The sequence below is a fragment of the Saccostrea echinata genome, unplaced genomic scaffold, assembly GCF_033153115.1.
Source record: "Saccostrea echinata isolate AGI-Se365-2 ecotype Australia unplaced genomic scaffold, CSIRO_AGI_Sech_v1 ptg000054l, whole genome shotgun sequence".
Lineage (NCBI taxonomy): Eukaryota > Metazoa > Mollusca > Bivalvia > Ostreida > Ostreidae > Saccostrea > Saccostrea echinata.
This window is the reverse complement of record NW_026889803.1, coordinates 47,807,751-47,832,253: the sequence shown is the minus strand read 5'-3', so window position 1 is coordinate 47,832,253 and position 24,503 is coordinate 47,807,751. Positions and strand designations below refer to the sequence as shown.

At 32.5% G+C, this 24,503-nt stretch overlaps 2 protein-coding genes across 3 annotated transcripts; one reads left to right on the top strand and one right to left on the bottom strand.

Annotated features, from left to right (window-relative positions):
* Nucleotides 1-169: 169 nt before the first annotated feature.
* LOC133204830 (protein C3orf33-like) lies at nt 170-7,730 on the top strand. 2 transcript variants are annotated; one of them, XM_061340574.1, is made up of 5 exons: nt 170-295; nt 2,119-2,178; nt 6,018-6,180; nt 6,726-6,865; nt 7,328-7,730. In XM_061340574.1, the coding sequence occupies exons 1-5, from the start codon at nt 212-214 to the stop codon at nt 7,601-7,603; spliced, it is 723 nt and encodes a 240-aa protein (XP_061196558.1). In that variant the 5' UTR covers nt 170-211; the 3' UTR covers nt 7,604-7,730. The 2 variants fall into 2 exon arrangements, with proteins under 2 accessions (XP_061196558.1, XP_061196559.1); XM_061340575.1 differs by lacking the exon at nt 2,119-2,178.
* LOC133204829 (uncharacterized) lies at nt 7,500-20,981 on the bottom strand. Its single transcript, XM_061340573.1, has 8 exons — nt 20,925-20,981; nt 20,383-20,460; nt 18,566-18,741; nt 18,180-18,287; nt 14,692-14,731; nt 13,033-13,151; nt 12,557-12,607; nt 7,500-10,107 (listed from the first exon to the last, which is right to left on the bottom strand). The coding sequence occupies exons 2-8, from the start codon at nt 20,448-20,450 to the stop codon at nt 8,942-8,944; spliced, it is 1,728 nt and encodes a 575-aa protein (XP_061196557.1). The 5' UTR covers nt 20,451-20,460; nt 20,925-20,981; the 3' UTR covers nt 7,500-8,941.
* Between the last annotated feature and the right edge of the window lie 3,522 nt (nt 20,982-24,503).

Genomic DNA, 24,503 nt, shown 5'->3' with positions numbered 1-24,503 from the left:
TATTATCAGTGACGTATAACGTTACATCCCTGTTATTATACAACATTTCTATTCCATTTTTATTTACTTAATCTTCAGGATGAAACTTATAAAGAATCCGGAATTTACTGGAATCCGAGATTACCTTTTAAAATTAGTTTTCTTTCAACGTTTACAGTTATGTTATGCCGAATGCCCTGAGTGATGATGTTGATCTGATAAAAATTATCCAATGCCTGGATCAGAAGATGATAGCTCATCAAGTCTTCTAGCAAAAATCACAGATTTGTTAGACTCTAATGTAAAATTAACTCGGGTACGTTTAAAAGTGTGTGGAAAACATTAACAGTAACATGATTTATGATACACAGAAGAAAACAGTACAATCTCATGATTTAGCTGTATAGCAATTTGATCTGTATCTGTATCTGTACGTTGTAGAATCCAGTTATGGCCGGATTGATGAGTGATTTTTACATGCATTATTTTCAGAAGAGTTCAAGGTTGAATATTATCACTGCACCAAGGTGCGACTTTTTGAACATGCTGAAAAAATAACACATTTAAGAAAAAAGTGTGATAAAAAAGCTAAATCAAGCTATTCTGAATAGTTTATAAAGCTATATAGCTAAATCAAGCTATATAGCTAAATCAAGAGATTGTACTGGACCTGCTAATCTCAGTGAGATTCGTCGAGACTAAAAATTTTGGACAGAGTCTGTCCAAACTTTTAGTCTTGACAAATCTCGTTGAGATTAGAAAACAGCTTATTCAAGTTGTTGTATTAGCTATGTTGTGCATGGTGTCCCAGAATATATGATACCATTTCATGATTATGTAAAACTTAATGTAATGAATATTGAATTACAACAAATGCATTATGAATATTGAATTACAACAAATGCATCATGAACATTGCATATACTAGCTGTCCAATTTTATTCACACAATTTGCAGATTTGAAGAAATTATCAAAAGGAAAACAACAAAATGAGCTCATTTTGTATTATTATACCTCATTACAATTATTCTATGCAATGCGTTATCTGATTGGTTCTAGATAATCACGTGATAGGGCCATAAAACTTCATATTTCCCTGTCTTCGTCGTGCTTTTCATCATATTCAACCTCTTTGGAGACCTAAGTGCATTTTCCCACAAAAGTTATCATTCGTTAACGAAAACTCCCGAGATTACTAGACGTCACAATAGCCTGGTTCACGTCACAAAATTGCTGATGGATTTCAGTAACACTACGTTAAAACTGAAAGTAAATTTAACAGTTGTGTCAAATTTGAAAGTTTATGTTTATTTTTTGAAGTTTTTGCTTGTTTCGGTATAATAATTAAAACAATTTATTGCATGAATGTTCGAGAAACATGAAGATTTATTCAGCCGAGAAATATCATATTCCCCTCGGGTGAAGCCCTCGGGGAATATGATTTTTCTTGGCTGAATAAATCTTCATATTTCCCTCACTATCATGCAATAAATGTATAAAATGCTATGGTTTTTATACGCCCGTCTTTAGACGGGACGTATTATGTTATGGCGTTCATGTCCATCTGTCTGTCTGTTGGCTTTTCTCATGTCCGAAAGGTGGGTACTAGGGCTTTCATATTTCATACATATATTCCTTTTGACAAGACCTTTCTTTTGGTACCAACATCATTGACCTCCTGACCTTGACCTTTGAGTTTGACCTACATTAGTAAAAACTTTAACTTTGCCTATAACTTATGAACAATTGGTGCTAGGGCTTTCATACTTTACTTATATATTTCTTGTGACAAGACCTTTCCTTTGGTACCAAAATTTTTTACCTCATCACCTTGGAGTTTGCCCTTCTTTCGAAAAACTTTTAACATAAATTTGTCATATTTTTTGAATGATTGGTGCTAGGGCTTTCATGTTTCTCATGTGTACCAGTATTCCTTGAGTCAAGACCTATGTTTGGTACCAACTTTTTTGAACTGTTGACCTTGAAGTTTGACCTTCATTTGAAAATTTTTACCTTGGCCTTAAGCTCAGTAACTTTATGGGGGCTTCAGCATTGCACAAACACATCTTGTTTCAAACTACAGTTTTCAAATCTGCAACATTAATGTAAATAACTATAATTTTCCTCTTTATTTTCAGAATGTTTTGTATGGTATTGGTCTTGTTGGATTTATTGTTGCAGTAAAAAATTCAGGACTGGTATTATATATATATTCATTATCTTGATTTCATGGATTCTTTTCATTAAGCTCACTCGTTCTTTTACATATTGTATTTTTAGCTCTGATGGACTTATTTTATCCCCATCCACCCTGTTGTTCACATTTAATTCAGATACCCTCTCTTGTATTCTACCCATTGATTAATCACTCCCCTGAAAAGAAAATATCAAATACATACACTAATTTGCTGAAAATGAACTGTGAGAAATATGAATTTTAATTCTAGAATGAATTAAGATATCAATTGTAAATATCAATTGTGAATTGATAAGGGCCATAATGTAAATCTTATAACGTACCAATTTTGATTCACCAGATGAGCATTTTGACAAATTATGTCTCTTTTCAGCCAAAATGCCATAAGCAGTCACATTTCATAGTGACAAATTTATTTTTGATTAATAGATTTAAAGAAATATGTGAAAAGCTATGCCATGTGATATAGCAATTTATATAACCCACCTATTCAAAGGTACCTGAAATAAGGAGATCGAGCTTCTATTTTTGACTAACAAAATATTTTTAATATATTTAATATATACCCTTCACTAGCTTCTGGCAATTTTCTCTCATTACATGAAACCCAATAGTTCCATTTCTTTTTTTCCTTAAAATTTGTAATTGTTTGAGACAAAGGTATGCATGTAAATTCCGTACTGTTCATAAGCACATTAAAATGCTTAAAGTTTTAGATGATTTTCATCTTTTTCTGGAATCAATGATAATCTGACATCAATTCAGGAACATAAAACTTAAAAATAATAAATGCATAAATCATTTTTTTTTCTGGCTGAAAAGCTGAACAAGGCAACTACTGTGTATCAGTGTTCAAGAATTAAACTTTGTATACATGTACAAGAAAATTGGTCAATCAAAAGCATGCAAACACTTACTTAGCATAATAATTACCTATTTCAGTCTGCGTATTAATTGTAATTTTTTATAAAATGAGTCATTGTGTCACTTGCAGAGCAGAGCGACACTTTATCACTTAACCCTGTGTGTATCTGTCTGTCACACCTTAATTCTTGAGAACTGTAAGAGATATGGATTCAATATTTTGGTCATGTATTCCTTGGCTCTATGGCTTTTTTGAAATACCATGGTTACTAACCCTGAATCTTTCAAATTGACTTTTGACCTACTTTTCAAAATAGTTCATAATGCCAATAAACAGCATATTTTTGGACATTTTAGAGGTTAGTCTGTACTACAATCATGTATTTACATGTAGCATATGCACTGTCATAAGACGTGATGAAAAATACCAGCATTACAGTCCACTTGAGCTTTGACCTGCTTTTCTAAATTACTTCGAATGCTTAATTTATCTCATGTCTTCTGAATTTTGAGGTGCGGGGCTTCAATAATTATCATATATTACATGTTTATGAGCTCATTGTACTCTTAGACTGTATTATTGATATGCAGTTGCCAAACAAACTGAACTTTGAATACTATGGAATATACATATAAGGATCAGTGTTCCTAAAAGGATTAATAGTCCTTCAGATAAAGATGTAGACCGACAACTGCAGTAAAGACAAATTGAAATCTTTTTCTAGCTACGGATCAAATTAAACATTTATGAATAGAATACATGAATAATTAATTATATATAATGATTTCAATTTAAATAAATTATTCATTTTAGCTATGAGAGTTGAGGAATCATATTTCTATTTGATTGTCACACTTTACGATTAATGCTATTCTATCACTGTGACAGTCTTGATGCATGAACTGTAATACTTAAGTACATTGTAATACTATGTAAATAAATAGCTCACCACTCTTAGATTCATTTATATCTTTAATGATGCTATAGAAGGTGACACATGCATTCCTTGGAACACTATTGTTTTATCCTGCCACTTGCTTCATAATTAACCATGCTATTTTACTTATTAATTGTACTGTGCAGATATCAAGAAACTAGAGTGTTCCAGTGAATGCATGTGTCACTGGCTACAGCATCATTAAAAACATAAATAAAGCTACAATTAAGCTAAAGTGTGTGCATCTTTTAAAGTGTATGCTTTTCTTTTGAATTTATGAAATTGTAGTTCATGTTCAGTTAAATATTCTTGACAAGTAGGTCAAAGCCTTACAGTCAAGTGAATTGTAATGCTGGTATTTTTAAAATGTCTCAGTACAAGAAGTACACATGCTAAATATCACAGATATACCTTTCAAAGGTCAAAGAAAAATTAAATATGTACATATTTTTATTTATATATAATACATACAGTGGCGCCTCGTTTATCCGGACGCCTCTGTCCCCAACGAAAACGTTCGGATAAATGAATCGTCCGGATAATTGAATCACATCTCAAAAAGCACTCTCTAAGCATGTATATATGCACATTCTTGTTTCAAATGTGACAGCAAAGAAAAAAAAACTTTTAAATTATATTTTGGTTAATTGTTTTAAAAGCAGGAATTGATTAATAAAAAAACAAAATATTAAAATGTAATTTACACAATAAAAAAAAATGGGTGGGCAATTTTATGCCGAGACCTCCTTTTTTAATTCGCCTTCTCTTTGGCATGTGACTTCATGGGCTGAGCAAATTTTGATCTACTGTTGTTTTATTTTGCCATATATTAAAATTATTGAAGCTCATATGATATGACAGAACTGTTTAGCATCATCATTGAAGATGTTCAAATATAAACTAACCCTGTATATTCCCCGTATATTCATTACACAGGGTTACTATAAAATTAACTGGACACTGCAAGCTAACTCAAACAAAGTATTAAAAACATTCGTAAACACAAGCCATCTTCATGATAATCAATATTATTTTTTTTCTACAGACGCTAAGTTTGAATTTCGATCATTAAAAAATACCTTGAAAAACGTAATCAACTTCTGTACGTAACGCCAGTTTTATATGTAATGGACGTTTGTAAACGGTAGTACATTAAATAGAGATATTTCTTTAATTATGTACCTTTCTATACTGTCTTGTGGGAAAAAAAGCGTTTCAAATACATTTACTTTTTTTTTAGAAATGGAACATCGTATTTCAAACTAACGCAATCGACATGATAAAGAGCAAATACGAAATCGCTCGTTATTTATTGTTCATTTTATTTACAACTCTCAAAAATTCTCCTGAATTTGCCGATGTATATACAGTTAGCAATATGATTTTGAACGGATTATTATTTAATTAATGCACAGTGTCAGCTAAATTCTTTGAGCTTCATAATAAAGATAAACGTGTGATTGAATTGGGGTAAACACACGCTAATTATAGACGCTATTGTTTGTAGGTCACAGGTATAACCACCTTCAAACTGACTGCATGGCCAATGTTTTTACAACAATTAACACGAATGCAAGATAAGTGTGAAAATGTCGTTTCTTGACAAATTACCGTCCGGATAAACGAGTCATTTTTCAATGAACTATTAAGTTTTGTAGTAGAAATTGACCGTCCGGATACGGAACGCGAATTTCCGGATTAATGAGACAAAATAACGTGAAAAAAATCGGTTCCCCAAAAATATCGTCCGGATGGTGAAGCGTCCGGATAAATGGCGTCCGGATAAACGCGGCGCCACTGTATATTATTTTCATAAGTAGGTCAAAGGTCAAGGTTACAGTCATGCTATTGGTAACCAGGGTAATTTACAAAGGCCACTGTTTCAAGCAATACATGAGCAAAATATCAAGTCACTCCTAAAATTTTTCTCAAGGTATAGGGTGTGATCGATGTACAGACACCATCACACAGAGCAAAGTGATCCTTAAGTGTTGCTCTGCTCTGCAGGCAACAGAAAAATCTGTCGTTTTCACTTTAGGCACACCTCATTACCAGTAAATCAGACATTCCTGCTGAGTTCATAGCCCAGAAGGTTCGAATTCGGAGTTATGTGGAGGCAGTTGGAACAAGAGGAATTGTTCACGTGCAACATCGCCCTTTCCTGAACATTGTACCCAAAAAGTGGAGGCCTAAAAGCCATGGTGAAATATAATTCTTAAATCAATAGGGATTATTTCGGAGACCAGTCAATTCAACACAGCACATGTATTGTTAATATCCTGTAAACCCAATTTACTTTAAAATACATTATGTTTTGATTACAATTGTAATACATGTACTTGTATATTAAAATTCATTTTAATAATCTGACTGAATTTGACAAAGGAATGTACGGAAGCCAGTTGGTGCCAGGTAGAAAAAAATATTTTATCTGGCAGCCGCCAGATAAGTTTCTGGCGACTACCAAATAATTATCTGGCGGCCGCCACATAAATAACTTGCGGCCTCCAAATAAATTTCTGGCCGCCGCCAGATAAAAAGATCGGGGGGGGGGGGGGGGCAGATAACTTATCTGGCGGCTGCCAGAAATTATATGGCGGCCGCCAAATAATTTTATGGCGGTAGCCAGATCTTTTTATCTGGCGGCCGCCAGTTATTTATTTGGCGGCCGATAGATAAAATATTATTCTACCTGGTACATACTGGCTTCCTAAGGAACGCCATTGTAATCACTTTTCCTCTTCAGTTCAGTTAGAAGTAGCACTAGTGGACATCACACCACAGGGTGGTAAATGGCTCCAGGACACCATAAACCACAAGATTGTTTGGTTTCAGCCTCTCTCAGTAATAGATACTTCTGTCCAAGCAAATATTTTATTTCGCAAGGTAAAATTTAATATATCGCATTAACCAGTTTGTCACATGGTAAAATAAGCTATATGCATCATCTACGTAAATAGCAAAGTGTTTCTAATGGTAGCCAAGTGTTTCTGATCATGATCGACCAAACATTGAGTGTATTTCAAATCTATTAGATAATTACAAAGTCTTTGTCTACTTTATAGTTCTTGGAATGAACAGCAACGATATGAAAGATAACATGCCATGCTAATTGATAATGTATTGCTATAACAAGAAATATACTGTACATTGTTTACCTACTAGAAAACTGCCTTTTTCTTAATAAGTGTGCAAAAGGGAAATTATTCAATTTTCTTTTTAAACTTGAAAATTAGGAAATGGAGTTATTCCCCTTTCAATATGAATAAAATTGATCAATGCCTCAGATCTTGACCCAAATGTGGCTGTGTCTGCGAAAATGATTTGGCCATATTCATTTACTTTCAGTATTTGACAAAACAGAGTGTGAATGTGACTTTGGTGGGACAGGGAATTTGTAAGATTAAAGACTTGACCCCTGAGCAACTGAAATCCCTCTCTTCCCCTCAAGAGGAACTGCTGAAGACATTATTACATCATCAAAAGACAGCTTCAGAAAAACAAAGAGGCATGTGGAAAATTCAACAACAGAAGAAAACATGGACTGCATCTGCCATTATTAACAATATTGTGGCTTATCCAATCCACTTATGGAGGAAAATGAGAAGAAAATCCTCTAAATAGTGATACAGTACAGGAAATGTAAAGAAATATAAAATGTTGAATATGTTTTGCTATGTTTTTCTTGTTTCATGTCATGTTTTGTTTAACTTACCGGTAATTCAAATACAATTAATGCAAAACTCAGAAATTGCTTTAAAATTTTTATTACATGCAATATAGCAAATTTCACACATGTATTACTTACAATATAAAATATGCTGACTATATTCAATGCATACAATTGCAAAATGGATGCAAGATTAAATAATGCTTTCAGTCAAATGTCAAATTTTTATTTCTTCATGTAAACTTTTAAAGCAAATTAAAAAAAACGCCTTGTAAAGATTCACAAAATAAAAAAAAAAGTGCAAGAAAAATTCTTATAATGCCCTGCACAATTAAACTGTTAAATATGGGGCTAGTCTGAAAAAGGACATGGACTTGTTCTAAAACAACCTGCTTCAGTATGTAAATGAGAACAGAAATGCCTAATGACATGAAGCATGGTGGACAACCGAGTTAATTAACATTTCCCCATAGATCTAAGTAAAAGAAAGTTTTGCTTTAAAAGAAATTTCCCCCCAACCAGCTCAAGTTTCTGTTACAAACATAACCTAAAGAAGAATTTCAGTTTTTCATTGAACCTGACCCAGTGGTTAAAGATCACTGCTGTGGCAAATTGCTCATCATACTTGTATGCTTTTTCTGCCAGTAACCCTGGGGAACAGTTTTTCACCCTCGGATTTAATGCATTTTTTTAAAAAAATATATGGGTAACCACACCCAAACCCTATACCTACATTGTAAATTTGTAAACATCTAATTTGTGCAGTAAAAAAATATTAAACCTTATTCATTGAAACAATGACATTTCTATCTTTAAAAAAAAAAAGCTGGTTTTCAATATTTAATATCAGAAAAAATATAGCCACAACATTTACATTACACAAATATGTCATAAAATTAGGAGAAAAAATAAGATAATACTGCATGTTATTTTTTTTTAAAGGGATTTGGTGAATGTTTCTCGCTTAACTTCAATAAGCACATCAATTTTTCAATGATTTCATACAAGAAATTTGAACACAAAACTCATTTCTCTTTTTAAATTATATCTTGTACTAATTAATCTAGTATATTTTTTTTAAAAAAAGGCTACTAATATTTAAAGCAATTAACTTTTACATTAAATAATTACAGGTATATACTGTATATAAGGAATTGATGCATTTTTTCACTACCACTTGCAACATGCATGGTCTTAAATTATTAAAATTATTAAAATGATGCATCATGCATATTGTTCATCACACATTAACATGTAGGCAGATTTTTAGGTAAAAAGTTTGGAAGAAGAATTCAAGATTCTCCTGGACTTCCGTCGACCTTGAATTTAAGTAAAGGATGCCCAGCTAATGCTTCTCCCATTCCATCATCTTTGACTCGTTTCTGGAATAATTTGACCCTTTCCTGGTCTGCAAGGACAATAAAATAGTCCTTCTTGTGAGAATCTGTTGATTCAGGTCGTACAAGCTGTAGTATGGCATCCATATTGCAGCAGGTCATGACTTCATCAGGGTTGCTTTCAAACAAAGTGTGAAATGCACATATGTAGATAAAGGGATGCCAGAACACATAAGTGGCTGCTTCCGGTTGTATACCCTGTTGTTTCTCTGAATTCTTCATTCTTATGTATTTTTCCAAAGCTGGCATATTTTGTTCAAAGCTTTTCTTTGAAATTTCAAATTTAAGTTTTTTTACTATTCCTTTTTCTAAATCTGCGGACCTTTTATGCTCCCCTTTCAAACAGACATACATGAGACACTGGTATAACAATCCATCTGTGTCTTTTAAAGATTTAAAATGCTCCTTCAGTGTCTCTTTTATATTCTTCCTTTTAACAAACTCTGCAATCAAGTTATGATGATTTTCCAAAATATTCATTTTGAGGGGAATTCCAATTTTATTTTCCTTTTCTTTTGTCAACATGTCAAACTTCAAACTTTTGCACTTACAGCTCTTGTCCTGACAAACACCTTTCACTTTATCATTAAGATAATCTTCATATCCTTTATCTCGCAAAAAATTCACAGTATCCAAAGATATTGAATAGTGTAATAAATTATCCTCAAATTGTTCTAAATCAGAAGCATATTTTTTGTTCACATCAGATCTCATTCCTATAATAAATTTGTTTTTCTTTCCTTTATGGGCATTTGTAAGAGTATTGAATGCCAGTATGACTGCAGGTAGATCACACGGGTTATCATTCCAAAGTCCAAACCATCCATACACGAAGTAGATGGTCTTTGGATCAAATCTGACAGGGAGTTCCTGGTATTTACAGTGTTTGGTTTTCCAGCCATCATTCTTTCGAGCAAATTCATTCATGATGCTGTCTGCTGTGCTGGTTACAGCAGTACCCAGCTTCCCAGTTATAAGGAGTGAGTCATGTTTCTTCAACACTGCCATACCCTCCATGACATGGTGAGCTTTTACAACTTCCCGTCGAGAAGTTTCATTACCTTAAATAATAATTACAATAAAATTTCAAGTATGTTCATGATATTGAGGCAAACAAGATTAAGGTTGTGTCTGCAGTTAACATTACAGGACTGGCAGGGATCAAAAACCTTTACATAAAAGTATTGGAAGATATATTTGGATACATAATTTTTCCCTTCATCTTTTTTGAAGAGAATAGAAATCTGAGTGAATCAATATTATACTTACAAAATAAATGTTCATAACAAAACTCATTTTTTAATTGCCACAGAAATTATTTTGTGAAAAATGAAATCTAACAGGTACAAAATATATCCAAAAAGAGGCCCTTGGGCCTTTACAGTCACCTGAGTATAATACATCACTGTAAAGGATCCACAGAAGTATAACTTAAACTATATAAACTGAAAGATGAAGAAATGTGCCAAAAAGCAAGAGATATAGGATAATCAGGGATCAACAAAATAATTAGTACCCCATTTTTTTTCTTTTTTTCTTTTTTACTTGCCTGTACTTGCCCTTTTATGTCACTGTCACCATGTAAACTAAACAAAAAAATAGTGTTTAAGCACTTTTAGTAAACCCATCTTATTTCCTTTGACCTCTTTTGGTCTTTGAAAAACATTTAATGTACAAATATAAGGTATTTTGTCTCCTTTTTTATTTTTCCTTTATTCTTAAGTCTCCCTGATCTGTAATAACTCTGAAATATTTTTATATATTATAAAAAATCTTATATAAATCTCTTAAAGAATTGACCTTTCAATTACATTATTTACAGTGATTAATTATCATACATGAATAGCAGGGAAATACATGTAACTTCTCTCGGTAGAATACAAATTAATAGTTCTGCCCAGCACCAAAACACTTGATCGAGTGGTCTCGAATGTCACAAATGTGTTAAAAATACCTTAGCTTAGCATCCTTGATGCCCAGGAGCAGAGCAGAAGCTTTTCAAAGAAATATATAATATTATATAGAATGCATTTTCACTATACATTCAAACAGCCCCGCCCTAACACCAGAATCACTTACACATGGGTCATGAAACTCACAGTTTTGGAAGATGCACAAACACAGCCCCGCCCTAACACCAGAATCACTTAAACATGGTTCATGAAACTCACAGTTTTGGAAGTTGACATTTGCTCATCATAACTATGTAATATAGTTTATCTGCTGAATACTTAGGAGCAGAGATAGAATTGATGCATTTTCACAATATAATCAATAAAGCCCCGCCCTGACTCTGTGGCCATGAAATTAAAAAAAAATTTGGAAGAGGCACCCTTGCTAATCATAACCATGCATTAAGTTTGTTTGCTTAATACCCAGGCCTAGGACCAGAGACAATTTTCAGATTTAATGCATTTTCACTCTATATTCAACAGAGCCCTGCCCTTTTCAAAAAAACTTAACCCAGGGGTTATGAATTTCAAAATTTTGAAAGAGGATGCTTTGCCCATCACAACCATACAATTGGATTATCTATTAAATACCCTGAAGCAGAAAATATGATATTACAAATTCATGCATTTTCACCTTCTGATCTCTACATCCCTGCCTTAACACCCAGGGGCCATGAAATTAACAATTTCGGAAGATGCACCCTTGTTCATTATAACTACACACTTAGTTTGTTTGCTTAATAACAGGTGCAGTGAAGAAGACTTTCAAATAGATACAGTTGAACTTAGGTATCTCGAACACTGATATCTCGAATACCATGGATATGTCGAAGTGATTTTGAAGTCTCATGCACATACATGTATTCTTTTATGTATATTAACCTCGATATCTCGAATCTTTGGATATGTCGAAGTTTTTTCTCGGTCCCATCGAGTTCGAGATAACGAGGTTTGGCTGTGTATATATTCACTTTATATTCAACAGAACTCTACCCACCAGGGTTCCTGACCGAGGGGCACCCTTCCTCAACATAACTTTGCTCTATGTTTTTTTTTTTTTTTAATACCCAGGAACAGAGAAGTATATTTCAAAGAATTTATGCATTTTCACTATATAAACAACAGAGCCCCTGCCCCCAGTACCCCTGACCATGGGGCCACAAATTTCACAATTTAGGAAAAGGCATCCTTGCACATCATAACCATGCACTTACTTTATCTGCTTAATTCCCAGAAACAGAGAAGAAGATTGTCAAAGAATTAATACTGATACATTTTAACTATATAATCAATAGAGCCCTGTCCTGGCACCAGAAACTCTGACCCAACTGCCATAAAGTTCATAATTATTTTCTATTTTCTATTTGCATTGTATTATTTCTTATTTGTTGTATGCAATAATTTTTCATTTGTATTGTATCCAAGGGATTGTTTATTTATTTCAGTACGAAGGATTTCATGGTCAAGTTTTGGTAAATTAATCAACATTTAAGTGTAATCATAGTATAAACTCAATAGCAATTCAATTATTGATATGGAACAAATTTTAAATTGTTACCTGTAGGCATCAAAGGATGGCCTTCAACATCTTTAGGGACATAATTAAGCCCTGAAATGAAAAACAAGTGAATATTAATCTGATTCTCTAGTTTTAAGTTTTGTACTCATTTGAATGTGAAATATTTTATTCAGCAGTATCTACCATTACAGTAATGTAAATTAAGCTTTATATTTAAATTTAATTGCAAACAAGCAGGGGCCATAGCAAGAATAATTTTGTTATGTAATGAATAGTTTTTTTCTGACAATACCAGGTAAATTGTGCTTCTTAGTATTTTATACTTCTCCAAAAATGAAAATTATCCATATGTTGAGTACTTCAGTGTTTGTAATAGCTACATGTAAGTGATATTTTTATGAAGACCGAGTTTTAAAAATTGATAATTAGCTTAGGTTCAATGATGCAAGAAGTGATTGAAATGAACATTAAAATTTATTTTCAGGAATTATTATTATTACAAGTATTTTACTTACCCCTACTCCTTCGATACATGATGAAAAGAAGAAAGATACTTAGTAATAGTAAAACTAATACAGCAAAGACAATCCCTGCTACTGCCCCAGGACCAATATCCTGACCATTCTCATTCTGCCTACAAATAAATGGGTTCTGTTTCTTGTAACTGAGTATAGCAGTATCCACCACATTTTAAAAGCTTCATTTTTGGCACAATTGTGGATGTTGGCACTCATCTGGAAAATCTAGGTCAAATCCAGCATCCGAAGCAAGTGTGGGAGTGTCTATCCCTAGATGCATCATCCATGCAAGTTTGGTCCAGGTAGGGCTTATAGTTACTTGGGAATGGACCTGCTCCAAAAACTTTAACCTGGTCACTCATCTGAAAAATCTAGGTCAGATCCAGCATCTGAAGCAAGTGTGGTAGTGTCCATCCCTAGATGCATCATCCATGCAAGTTTGGTCCAGTTTCGTTGAGGTGAGCTAAAAATCTTCAAAACTCCTCTTCTCAACAGCAAATCCATGATAAATCATTTTAATGTGGAAGCATCCTCTGGTACTGTCGATTCATTTTTGTTCAAATCATGGCCCCTGTGTATAGGATGAAGCCACAAAAGGCAATCTTAAATACATATGAATACATGTATTTGGGAAAAAATCTGATGCAGAACAGTGGGGACAAAGTGACTAAGGTGAGTGTTGTGGCCCATGGGTCTCTTATTTAGTATACTTATAATCTTGAACACATAACTAAGTTGTGAACCAACTACATTTAACTCTGATGGACTGACAACATAGCTAAAGGAAAGAAGCAAGAAGCCCATTGGCCACATCACTCACCTGAGGATTTGAATAGAGAAAAACAGAAATCAGTTCAGTATCTAAACATTTAAATATATCAGTGGTCCACTCTATAAATTCCTCTCTAAAAGTTTGATTTCCTATTGTGGCCTCGTCCTACACCTGGGGTCATGATTTGAACAAACATGAATCTACACTACTTGATGATGCTTCCATATTAATATGATTAATCATGCCTTTGCTGTTCTTGAGGAGGAGATTTTTTATAGATTTTTCCTATATATTCCTATGTAAAACTTAATTGCCCATAGTAGCCCACCTTACCCCTGGGGGTCATGATTTAAACAATCTTGAATCCACGCTTTGTAATGAAGCTTTCACATAAGTTTCATCTTTTCTAGTGCAGTGGTTCTTGAGAAGATTTTGTTTTTAAAAGATGCCATTAAATTTTCACTAATTATTAATTATCTTCCCTTGAAAGAAGGCATGGCCCTTCATTTGAAAAAAAGTAATCCCCTTCATCCAAAGTAATCCCCTTCATCCAAAGATGCCTTCCGACACAACGTACCAAATTGAACAGTATACTAGGATATTCACAAAAAAAAAGATTTCTTGATGGACAGATTGACAGACAGACAGAAATAGTGATTACTATAGACACCTGTAAATCCTAGTAAGGCTCTATTTCCATATGGCAAGTAAAGCTAGTTCATGTAGCATACAAACTGAAATAAAATTCAGTTTAAATATATATATTTATATTATGTATGTCTTTAACTGCTGGACCAGTGTATACTAAGCAATTATATTTAATCATTTTCCTTTAATTTTACATTTAAAAACTTAGAAAGCATTATGCAGAACAAATTACATACTTTATTGGAGATGGTGTGTTGTCTCCAAAACAGAATGGAACTGAAAAATCAAAGATAAAAATCATTACAGTTAAACCTGGTTATCTCAAACTCAATGGGACAGAGAAAAAAACTTCGGGATATCTGAGGATTTGAGATTATATCCAGGATAAAAACTTTAAGAATAAGGGGATGGGACTTCAAAATCACTTCCACATAACCATGGCATTCAAGATATCAGTGTTTGGGATACTGAAGTTCAACTGTATTTGATAATTTAAGATACATTAAGATAAAAAAATTCACTTATCAAGGAGATGGATAAGAAATATTTCCATGAGCCTTTGAGTTTTATGCAATAACTTTATTTCAGAACAATTAGTATCATCATAGCATTTTTTTTCTTACTCAGTTACACCTTTGAAAATCTTTAAACCCTTAGCTTGGTTAGCCAAAGAAGTTTACAAATACAAAAATATGTATATGTCAAGAGGAGATTTCATATTTTGAAAATTTTAACAATTATGTAATTACTAAACAAGTGGATGCTGCATAGCATTTTTTGTCAATGTATAGCCTTGTTATTTCTGAAAAGATTAAAAATCTTAACATACAAGACATGAACACCCCCTCCTTATATACACACACATATACACATTAGTGGTCCAAAATAATCCTGCTTGACAAGGTCAAAAGGCCAAATAAAAAAATATGTGTGGTTCCGGTTACCCGACCTTCCCTATTTTATACCCCCGACCCTAAACTTTTTTTTGGCAATTTTCATATTTTTTCCAGAATTTTCCCCAATTTCCATCAATGGCTCCGGTTTAAGTTTTAGTTTCAGCAATGACGGCCCCTTGCACAACATAGTGCGAGTGTTTATTAGTGTTAAATCCAAAGCAAGCTAGCATGTAGGTGTTCCCTACCAATATTGACTAGTATATTATCACACCACATCTAAATGTCATTTGCAATGTAGTGATACATGTAAGTATTATTTAGAAAAATTAAGAAAATCATTTTATTAAAAAAAAAAACCCTTCCTACCTACCCTAATTTTTTTGGAGGTGTAACTGGAACCACACATATTTTTTTGTTTGGCCTAATTTCTACATATTTTAAAGTTCATTACATGTGGAAGATTCCATTAATATATAGATTACCATTTTACATAGCTTTGTGGTTCTTGAATTTTTTTCAGTAGATTTAAAATTATTTAAAGAATAATACATGGCAAAATCTGTATTACACCCCATATCTACCCAAGACTTTAATATCAGCCCAAGGGCCGAAGGCCAGAGGGCTGATATTGGTTGAGGGTTGATTAGAGCTGCAACGAATACCAAAAATCAATATTTGAATATTCAGGACTACTGTTCGATTCATTTTCGAATATTTGTCCATGTTATATTTAAAGTAAATCTTTCTAAAATGTTAAAATACCTACATGTAAGTATACCATTTGCAGACCAAAGAAAATTTGAAATTGATAACGATAGTTACTTGACATTAAACTGCCCATTGTTAAAGCTTTTCCTCAAAGAAAATGTAAAACAGACAATATTTTTTCGATGGTGCGGATCTCGCCCTATTTACAGTATCTAGACCTTATTTTATCACGCAAGGTTAGGTTGATGGGTTTATGTACTAAATTAGGACACTATCTTTATATGCTAAAAATAAAAATCTATGCATGGAAAATACAGAAATGTCAGTGTGATGGTAAGAATGACATAATAATGCTCTAGAAAAGTCAAAAGTGCTTAAGGGTTGATATGGGGTGTTATACAGATGTTGTCACATATTGTTGTTTTTATTGTATACTTGAAAATAGTGTCAAAAAATCACATATATTAAACTTGTAAATTAATAATTACTGAATACTAAATAATTGAATGTCTTCTGTTTCAGGGCTAGACAAATAGCATTGCCCGACGCCCGGGACAACCAATTTTGTTTGGCGGGCAAGTTATTTGATAAGTGGTACCTGCCCGCGGACAAGTGCTTCTCCAGTTAACAAAAAATCAAATGTTGTCTGTTTTATCGCTGTTGAAATGTAATGAATCACAGTAGAGCACCTGTTTTTCGCTGCTGTTCATCACTAGATCGAATACTCGGTCGGAACTCCTCTAGAATTTACCCATTCAAGTGTAGTTAAAATATACACAAGACGTAAAACATAGCAGCTATCGATTCCATGTCAAAAGAGTTGAAGAGAATTTTAGACCTTTTTAGGTATTGTAAAAAATAATGTAAAAATTCTGATTATTCATGCCGTGAATACAAACGTTTTATACTGATATTAAAATTGGAGCTGTTGACTGGCGATCACTGAAAGTCACAATCAGCATGCAGTGGTGGTTTTCACAATCAAATACTTTATAATATTTTTTGTTTTCAATTAAATAAATACACATTATTTTTGAATAAAAAAAAAAGGGAATACCTCATTAATGAATTTTGAAGAAAATAGACTGAAACTTGACTTTACCAATACCCCGAAAATACGGAAAGAAATCTGAATCTTAAATGTAAAATTTTACTACTAAAATATTGAACTGTGATCATGTATGCATATTATGCAGGATATGAATTTTTTTTTTTCAGTTGAGAAATTGTAAGTTGTAAATATAAACTTTAATTCTAATGCTTGATATTCATATGCCTTGCAATTGGAAATCATCAAATGATTTGTAGTCTTACTTTTTTCTCTGAAAGTATTTTTGGGATGTTTAAGTAATAGAGAGAAAAGTTTAAATTTATATGCACACTGCATAAGCTAAGAAATCTCCCTGGAACAAGACTTACCCCTAAATTTTAAGTGATTTTGTGTCTAGTTTGGTCCCCATGTAAGGTATCAGTTGAGAAATAATTTAATGTTCAACAATAATGCTTTAATTTTGTGTTAATTAAGAGAAAGGTGGGACAAGCATATTTTTTGGCAGGACAAGTAATTTTACGATGGTAACCTGTCCGAGGGCAAGTACTGAAAAATTCTATTTGTCTACCCCTGTGTTTCTGTTGAATTTCCTTTTCTCATTATTTTTTCCAGAGGCAATTCATTCGGCAATAAGAAATGGAACAATTATAATCATGATAATTTCAACAAATAATTATTTTGAATAACATAAAATATCTGATGAATAAAATACAATTTAAATAAACTTCATAAACAATAGAGAAAAAAGATTCCAGGTACTCTGAATGAAAAATACAGAGATGTTACAGAAAGGTTTAATAAAGGGTCGTGAAATAAAGGGTGCTGATACAGGGTGTGCAATTCAAGGCACATGTCTGTGTTCATATCAGGGATGCAAAAATGCTGTATAATATAAAAAATATATAATAAACTACAGTATTTGTTTTCTATATTATTGCATGAGATCTGCAATAGATTAATGACCCAAAGATAAAGAATGCCTGAAGATTTTTCCTTTAGATAATTTGTTCATCATCACTTTTTTCCAAGCAGATAAATCATTGTAATGACAATCAAATTTAAATCTTACATTTGTAGACTTCATCTGAGATATAGGTTGTATTGGGACATCCTGGAGTAGTAAGGTTACACCGATTCCAGTCCACAAAGTTTTTATGTGTAACAAGAGGGCAGTAACCTGAAACAAATCTCACAATTAAATCCTGAAACACTTAAATTTGTCAAACAATTTTATTTTACAGGTATTCTGCTTTCAGATTACTACAGAAACTTTATTAATAACACTTTTTAAGTTAGCTATATTTACATTAATATATGTAAGGATGAAAATGGTAAAAATAAAAGGGGGAGCAGCAACCTGTATACAGTAGTCCTTGCAATTACTACAAAAACAAAAGTTCAGCTTGTAATACACTATTCAAATGTCAATGACTTACATACAAGATTTTCACTGACCTGGATTGAGCAGGGATTTCTCGACGCACACTTCCCTCTTCTTGCCGTCCTCATCCTGGAGGCAGTGATACACACTTCGTCCCCCACAGCTGGTGGACTGTCTTGAAGCTCGCTTCTTCCATGCCGCCTCAGTGTCAGGACAAGTGTCTACAACTCCTGCATTGGAGGTAATTCCCCTGGAATTTGTTAAAAATTGAATAACAACTTATTTTTGTGATTTTTGTGATCTTCCCTTTGTTAAAATTAAGTTTATTGAGTTTTAGTTTTCTTTTTTATTTTGGGGAACAAATAGGGTATAGAAAGCTTTCTTCATTTTTTGTATACATATAATTATATATTTTAATCACCTTTGGAGTTATCTCAAATATATATATATAGCAAACTAACAATATACAAAAGCATGACTTGTAAGCTCAAGATGTTTTTTTGGAAGATGATGGTTGTAAAATCACAATGCAGTAAGTAGTCATATATAGAATACAAATGACATAGAATAAAAATACCATTTTATAAACTGGTATTTTTTCAGACAATAAGTATCAATTACATCATTAGTAAGACTGCGGTAGGATCAGTACCTAGATGATTTAAACTTGCATACATACACTTATAAGCCACCAGTCACTTACACAAGGTTGTCCCCAAGACTCCGGGGGCTGGGGAATTTCCACACCTACAGTGATGTAATTCCCTGGTTATTTTGGTATTCCCCCTAAACTCTCCATTAGGAGAGGAACCCCAAACCCTCGTCTACTTATTTAATGTCCCCTTCTATTTCAATTCTTAGGGACAACCCTGCTTACATGTACTAATTTTCTAATATTCTTATTATCTTATATCCTTTCAGCAAAAGTGACGTTGATCATGTGTGGTAGATAATGAACTCCGACAAACAAAATATGCTGGCATAATCACGGGCAAGTGAGGATCTTTCCCTATGTATAGTAGTGTGCATCCTTAAATGTATCATCAAAGCAAGTTTGGTCAACATAGGGCTTATACTTGGAAATGAGACCTGCTCCGAAAACTTTAACCTGCTCCAAGAACTTAAACCTGCTCTAAAAACATTAACCTGTCATTCTTCAGCTGAAATTGCAGCATCTGAAACCTTCACTGGTACAATGAAACATACTAGAAGCATCCTCCATGCATCTCTGATTAATATAGGGCAATTAGAAGTACTTGAAAGAAATCTGCTCTAAAAATTTTAACCTGGGACGCCGAGGGTATTACATAAGCTCCCCAACTTTTTAAAAAAAAAATTGAAAAGTTTGACCATGTGAAATTAGACAAAACTGATGATATATACACTAATGATAGACACAGAATTGTTGGGATGCTTAAAATTTTGAATTGAAATATCAAATTTGTTGTATTCAATCACTTTCATCAACTGCAGGCCTGTTGTACAACAGGGGTCAGCTATGAGGGGGGCTCCCACTGTTTTAAGAATACTGTTTTGCTGTAGATCTAGACTTGATATAATTGTAATATTGTATAGAAGCCTATCATTCAAACAACAATTCTACAGATCAATTTCATAGAAAGCTCAGCTCCATCCCGCCATGTATGAGATTGATCAACCCAATATACATGTATTTCTGAAGACAGTCAGTAACAAACCTTATAAGTAATAGTGCTTTTCTCATAAAGAATGTGAAAATACTAAGTTGGTTGCATTAGAATTGGAAGAAAAAGACACAAGCTTGATGTAGATGTATTTACTTAGCAAGTATTTAATTCCTTGTTAATTAGCTTCAATCAAAAGTAATTAAATAACTAAAATTAGATTTGAGACTTTTTGTTCGGCCACTTACCATTTACACAGATATGTGAGTATTATAATTAAAATTCCAAACAGTTCAACAGTGGATCTGGTGGCCATTTAGGCCTACCTACAAAACGAAAATAAATATTTAACAAATTTCATCACCTTTCCAGAGGCTACGTTGCCTGTATCAGAACACAAAGAACCCAGAGTCAGACAAAAAGAAGATTTACTGGTACTAACATTAGGGACTGGCAAGCTAAAATCTTTTTTTTTTTTTATTTTAAACAGATATAACGTTACGCCTATTAGTATATCCAGGCATGTTAGTTTATAAAAAGATATTGCTTTATAAACAATAAAACATTATGCCTCAGATAATAATTGATAACACGGGGAAATTATTGAATCTATGAAACAATAGAAACAACATGTTTCATGTTCATCAGTCTATGTGTGTAATTTATTCACAAGTTTCATGATGGCCGACAATAATGCGACGCTGCACTGTATCAAATTAGTAGTTGATAAAATATTTTCAATGTGCAAAGGACTTAACAGAATTAACACTTTTTATTAAAATGTACATACCTTAGTCCTCAACACCTACTTCGTCTATTTTTTTTTCTAATTCTTTCTTACGAAAATTCCATTCCTATTCCATTTCTATTGTTCATGTTTCTTAATTTAGCAGGAGGGATTCCACACTGTCTAAATTTAGATTAGTGTATGGCGTCGTGCTTCAAAATATTCATAATGTTGGCCAGAGAATATCCATGGCCGTAAGATTTATACAAGTATATGTTAATGTGGTTGTATAAAATAAATGCATATTGATGCATATTGATTAAGCACTTTATGTTTAGTTTATTTTTTGTATAAAATATGTTGTATGTGCCGCCTAAATCAAATGTATACTTGTACTTTAATGCTATAAGATAAGTTCAGATAACCAAAAGGTTATTGATTAATTACTTTATATAAAGATAGGACAAAAGATAACACTAACTGATTTATTTACAGACTCCACCAAAAAAAAAAGCAAACAAACAAACAAAAAACAAAGTTTAATTCAATTTAATTACAGCAGAGACATATGTCTCTGATTACACTCGGACACTTGTAAGATTAATCAAGTTAAAAAAAAGAACCCACAGTGAAAATATTATTTTGAACGAAAAAAACATATATTATATATCATGTATATCTACACTCAATCTCTTTTATTATTAGAATTGACTTTACATAATTGTTTACTTTGAATCACTATCAATCAAATTCTGCTATGCCTTTTAGTTTATTGTCTCCTATTATTACATAAGTATATAGTATACACAACCCCTTAGGTAGGTAATGTTAGTTACCCGGGAATGTTTACACAAACACGGTGCCTCCTCTGACACCTCAATCACAACCAATTAACGGTATTGCACACAGAGAATTGTGAGATTTTTAATTTGCATTTGAAACATTTCTGGATGTATACAGATTTACTGATCAAACCCTCAAAATTCTCATATTCACCAAATATACATTTACATATGAAACTTTAATAGTTTTATTTATTTATTTATTTATATATATATATTTTTTTTTTGGTCAATTTTTTTATTGTTCCTAATCCCTCCATTAATGGCAACATTTATTCTCATGTAAACTGAATTTTATAATTTTCTCCAAACTTATGTCAACCTATGAACGCGCTTTATTTATACAACCACAATAACATAATACCAGATTTAACATGTACAGTAATGACAAAAATAGTTATAGCTTCCCGGGGGCCTAAAGTGTTAGTCTCCTTTCCTTGTAATATCTAGCTGGGAGTAAGGACGTGCAATGAGTGAAAACTTCATATAACATATTCAGTTATATTGCAGTTACCCCCGATGTCCAGCATTATCTCCTCCCAGAAGCTCCTGAAGGAACTTGAGGCACAGATATGAAAGGAGGTGTATTTACATGTAAAAATAAATAAAACATGTACTTTGTTGTCACCGTTAGGTATCCGTACATGTTATACTATACCTGTGCAATCAAAAGCTGTTTAAGTTTTCGAAAAATAATAAAAATATTTTACAGCATTACATTTTAAATATAGCCAAAATTGTCAAATATGACCCCAAACAGCTTAACAGATTGTCATTTCCAGACGATGATATTACAAGTACAAATAAATTTTATTTAAGAATGTTTATTACCTAAGAAAAAAGGATTTGAACGATGACGCGATTGAAGCGAAAAACCGACAGAAACGCGCTTTACTCATCGTGATAAGTAAGCAAAAGATAAGGAAAACAGAAAAAAAATGCCATTTTAAAAAAGGATTTTCTTTTAATTTTGAGACGATAATTTGACTGAAGTCCGCCTATCAGCAATTGAAATACACCAATGATAAATGATATTCGTATTTTAATTTACATATAACCAATAAAATGAAATATGAAAATATGCATAACCAATCCACGCCGATAGACTCGTGCAACTTAATTCCAATTTAATCATCACTTAGTGTATGAACGACACAATCAAAGAGTAAATGAAATGTCATTTTCTCAAAAGCCATTTTCTTCTTTTTTCATAGATTAACTATGTGTAAATATGGACTACTTTTGAATATACTGTAACTTTTCAATATTGCACTATATGGTTTTTAATTGGATAGTTATTCTATCTCTATCAAATACGAGTACTTGAAATACCATTTTTAATGCTATAATAATAATTTATCTAAAATTATTAAAAGCATCTTAATAAACAACGTAATTCACTGCTAAAATTACATTAGATTTGTTCCATATGTGTGCAGAATATAATTCCTTCTTTCAATAGCTACAATATATGTTTTCTGTTCATTCGAATATTGTTCTATCAAAATTAAAACATTTCCTTTTTTTCCGTGTTGAAAATTCTCCGCCTTTTTTTTTTTTTTTTTTTTTTTTTTTTTTTTTTTGAAACGGTTTGGGGCACTTTAACTGACTTTGGATGCTTACCGATATATAAGATAAGATATGATAAGATTTATTGATACCAATTTGGGGCCCATCAGGGCATACAAGTAAAGAAAAAATACATATAAGAAGTTTAAAATTGATAGCAGCAACATGTCGATATTAAAAGAAAAAAAACTAACAAAAGAAGATATTGATGATTATAGCAGATGGGGATTCCCTATAATAAATGCTTAAAAACAGGCATTCAGAAGGTAGCTGAAGAAGTTGGATGCTGAATCAGCAATAAAGAAGTTAAGGTATTCAATCCCTAATAGCAACAGATTCAATGAAATTGAATATATAACAGATATGTAGGTGTTTAATACTCATGCAGTATATTTAGACTATATTTAGAGATAATTCCCATTTATCACTATTAGCATGTAAGGTTGGGATGTGTCCTAATTTATGACCTTGAATTTTGGTAAGGGTTATCTTCCTCTGTTTTTGATTAATAAAAAAAATCAATTTTAAAAAAATTATCTGGTAAAAAAAAGTCGTTTTCAATTGTCATTCTATTTCTAATTTTTAATGCATCTTTCCACCACCGTATTTATTGATATTCTTATTATTTGAATTTTTATTTTAAAAAATCGCTTGTCCTCATAGACTTCAATGCAATCTTTGTTAATTGGTTACTTCTTAGCTAACATTTTTGAAACTTTCTCTTGCTAAATCCTTTTCTACTGTGAAATGCTTGTACATAGGAAATATCTTTAAAATCTTCTTCTCAAGAACAACTAAGCCATTATTAGTCATATTATACAGAAGCAACCTTTGGTATTGTAGAATCAAGTTTGTTCAAATCATGGGGGCATAACAGAGGGTCAATTAAGTTTTACATAAGAAAAAAATATAGGAATCATCTTGAAAAAATCTTCTGCTCAAGATTTACAGTGTAAATATTTAGTGTTTGGTAGTTTAGTAGTAGTGCTAGTTGTTTTTGTTTCTCTATTTCCTTTGTTTTTATGACTTCTTAACTTTTTTCTTTGTCCTGAGGAAGGGACAGGTCGTCCCGAAAATTTGACAATTATTATTGCTCGTGTCGTTGGTCATTTTTAGTGCTTGATATAAATTTCAATCCGTGACCTTGTATCTACTTAGTAGATTCGACACTTAGGATATACAGTGTTGTTGGTTTTTAGTGCTTTGTACACACACACACACACACACCCTC

Bases quoted from the DNA above. Each gene is read 5' to 3' on its own strand.
- LOC133204829 (XM_061340573.1), bottom strand. From the start codon at position 20,450: ATGGCCACCAGATCCACTGTTGAACTGTTTGGAATTTTAATTATAATA. The intron at 18,742-20,382 runs GTAAGTGGCCGA...AACAAATTCCAG, and splicing joins CTCACATATCTGTGTAAATG to GGGAATTACCTCCAATGCAG. The intron at 18,288-18,565 runs GTCAGTGAAAAT...GATTTGTTTCAG, and splicing joins GAAATCCCTGCTCAATCCAG to GTTACTGCCCTCTTGTTACA.
- LOC133204830 (XM_061340574.1), top strand. From the start codon at position 212: ATGCCTGGATCAGAAGATGATAGCTCATCAAGTCTTCTAGCAAAAATC. The intron at 2,179-6,017 runs GTATTATATATA...TTTTCACTTTAG, and splicing joins CAGTAAAAAATTCAGGACTG to GCACACCTCATTACCAGTAA. The intron at 6,866-7,327 runs GTAAAATTTAAT...ATTTACTTTCAG, and splicing joins CAAATATTTTATTTCGCAAG to TATTTGACAAAACAGAGTGT.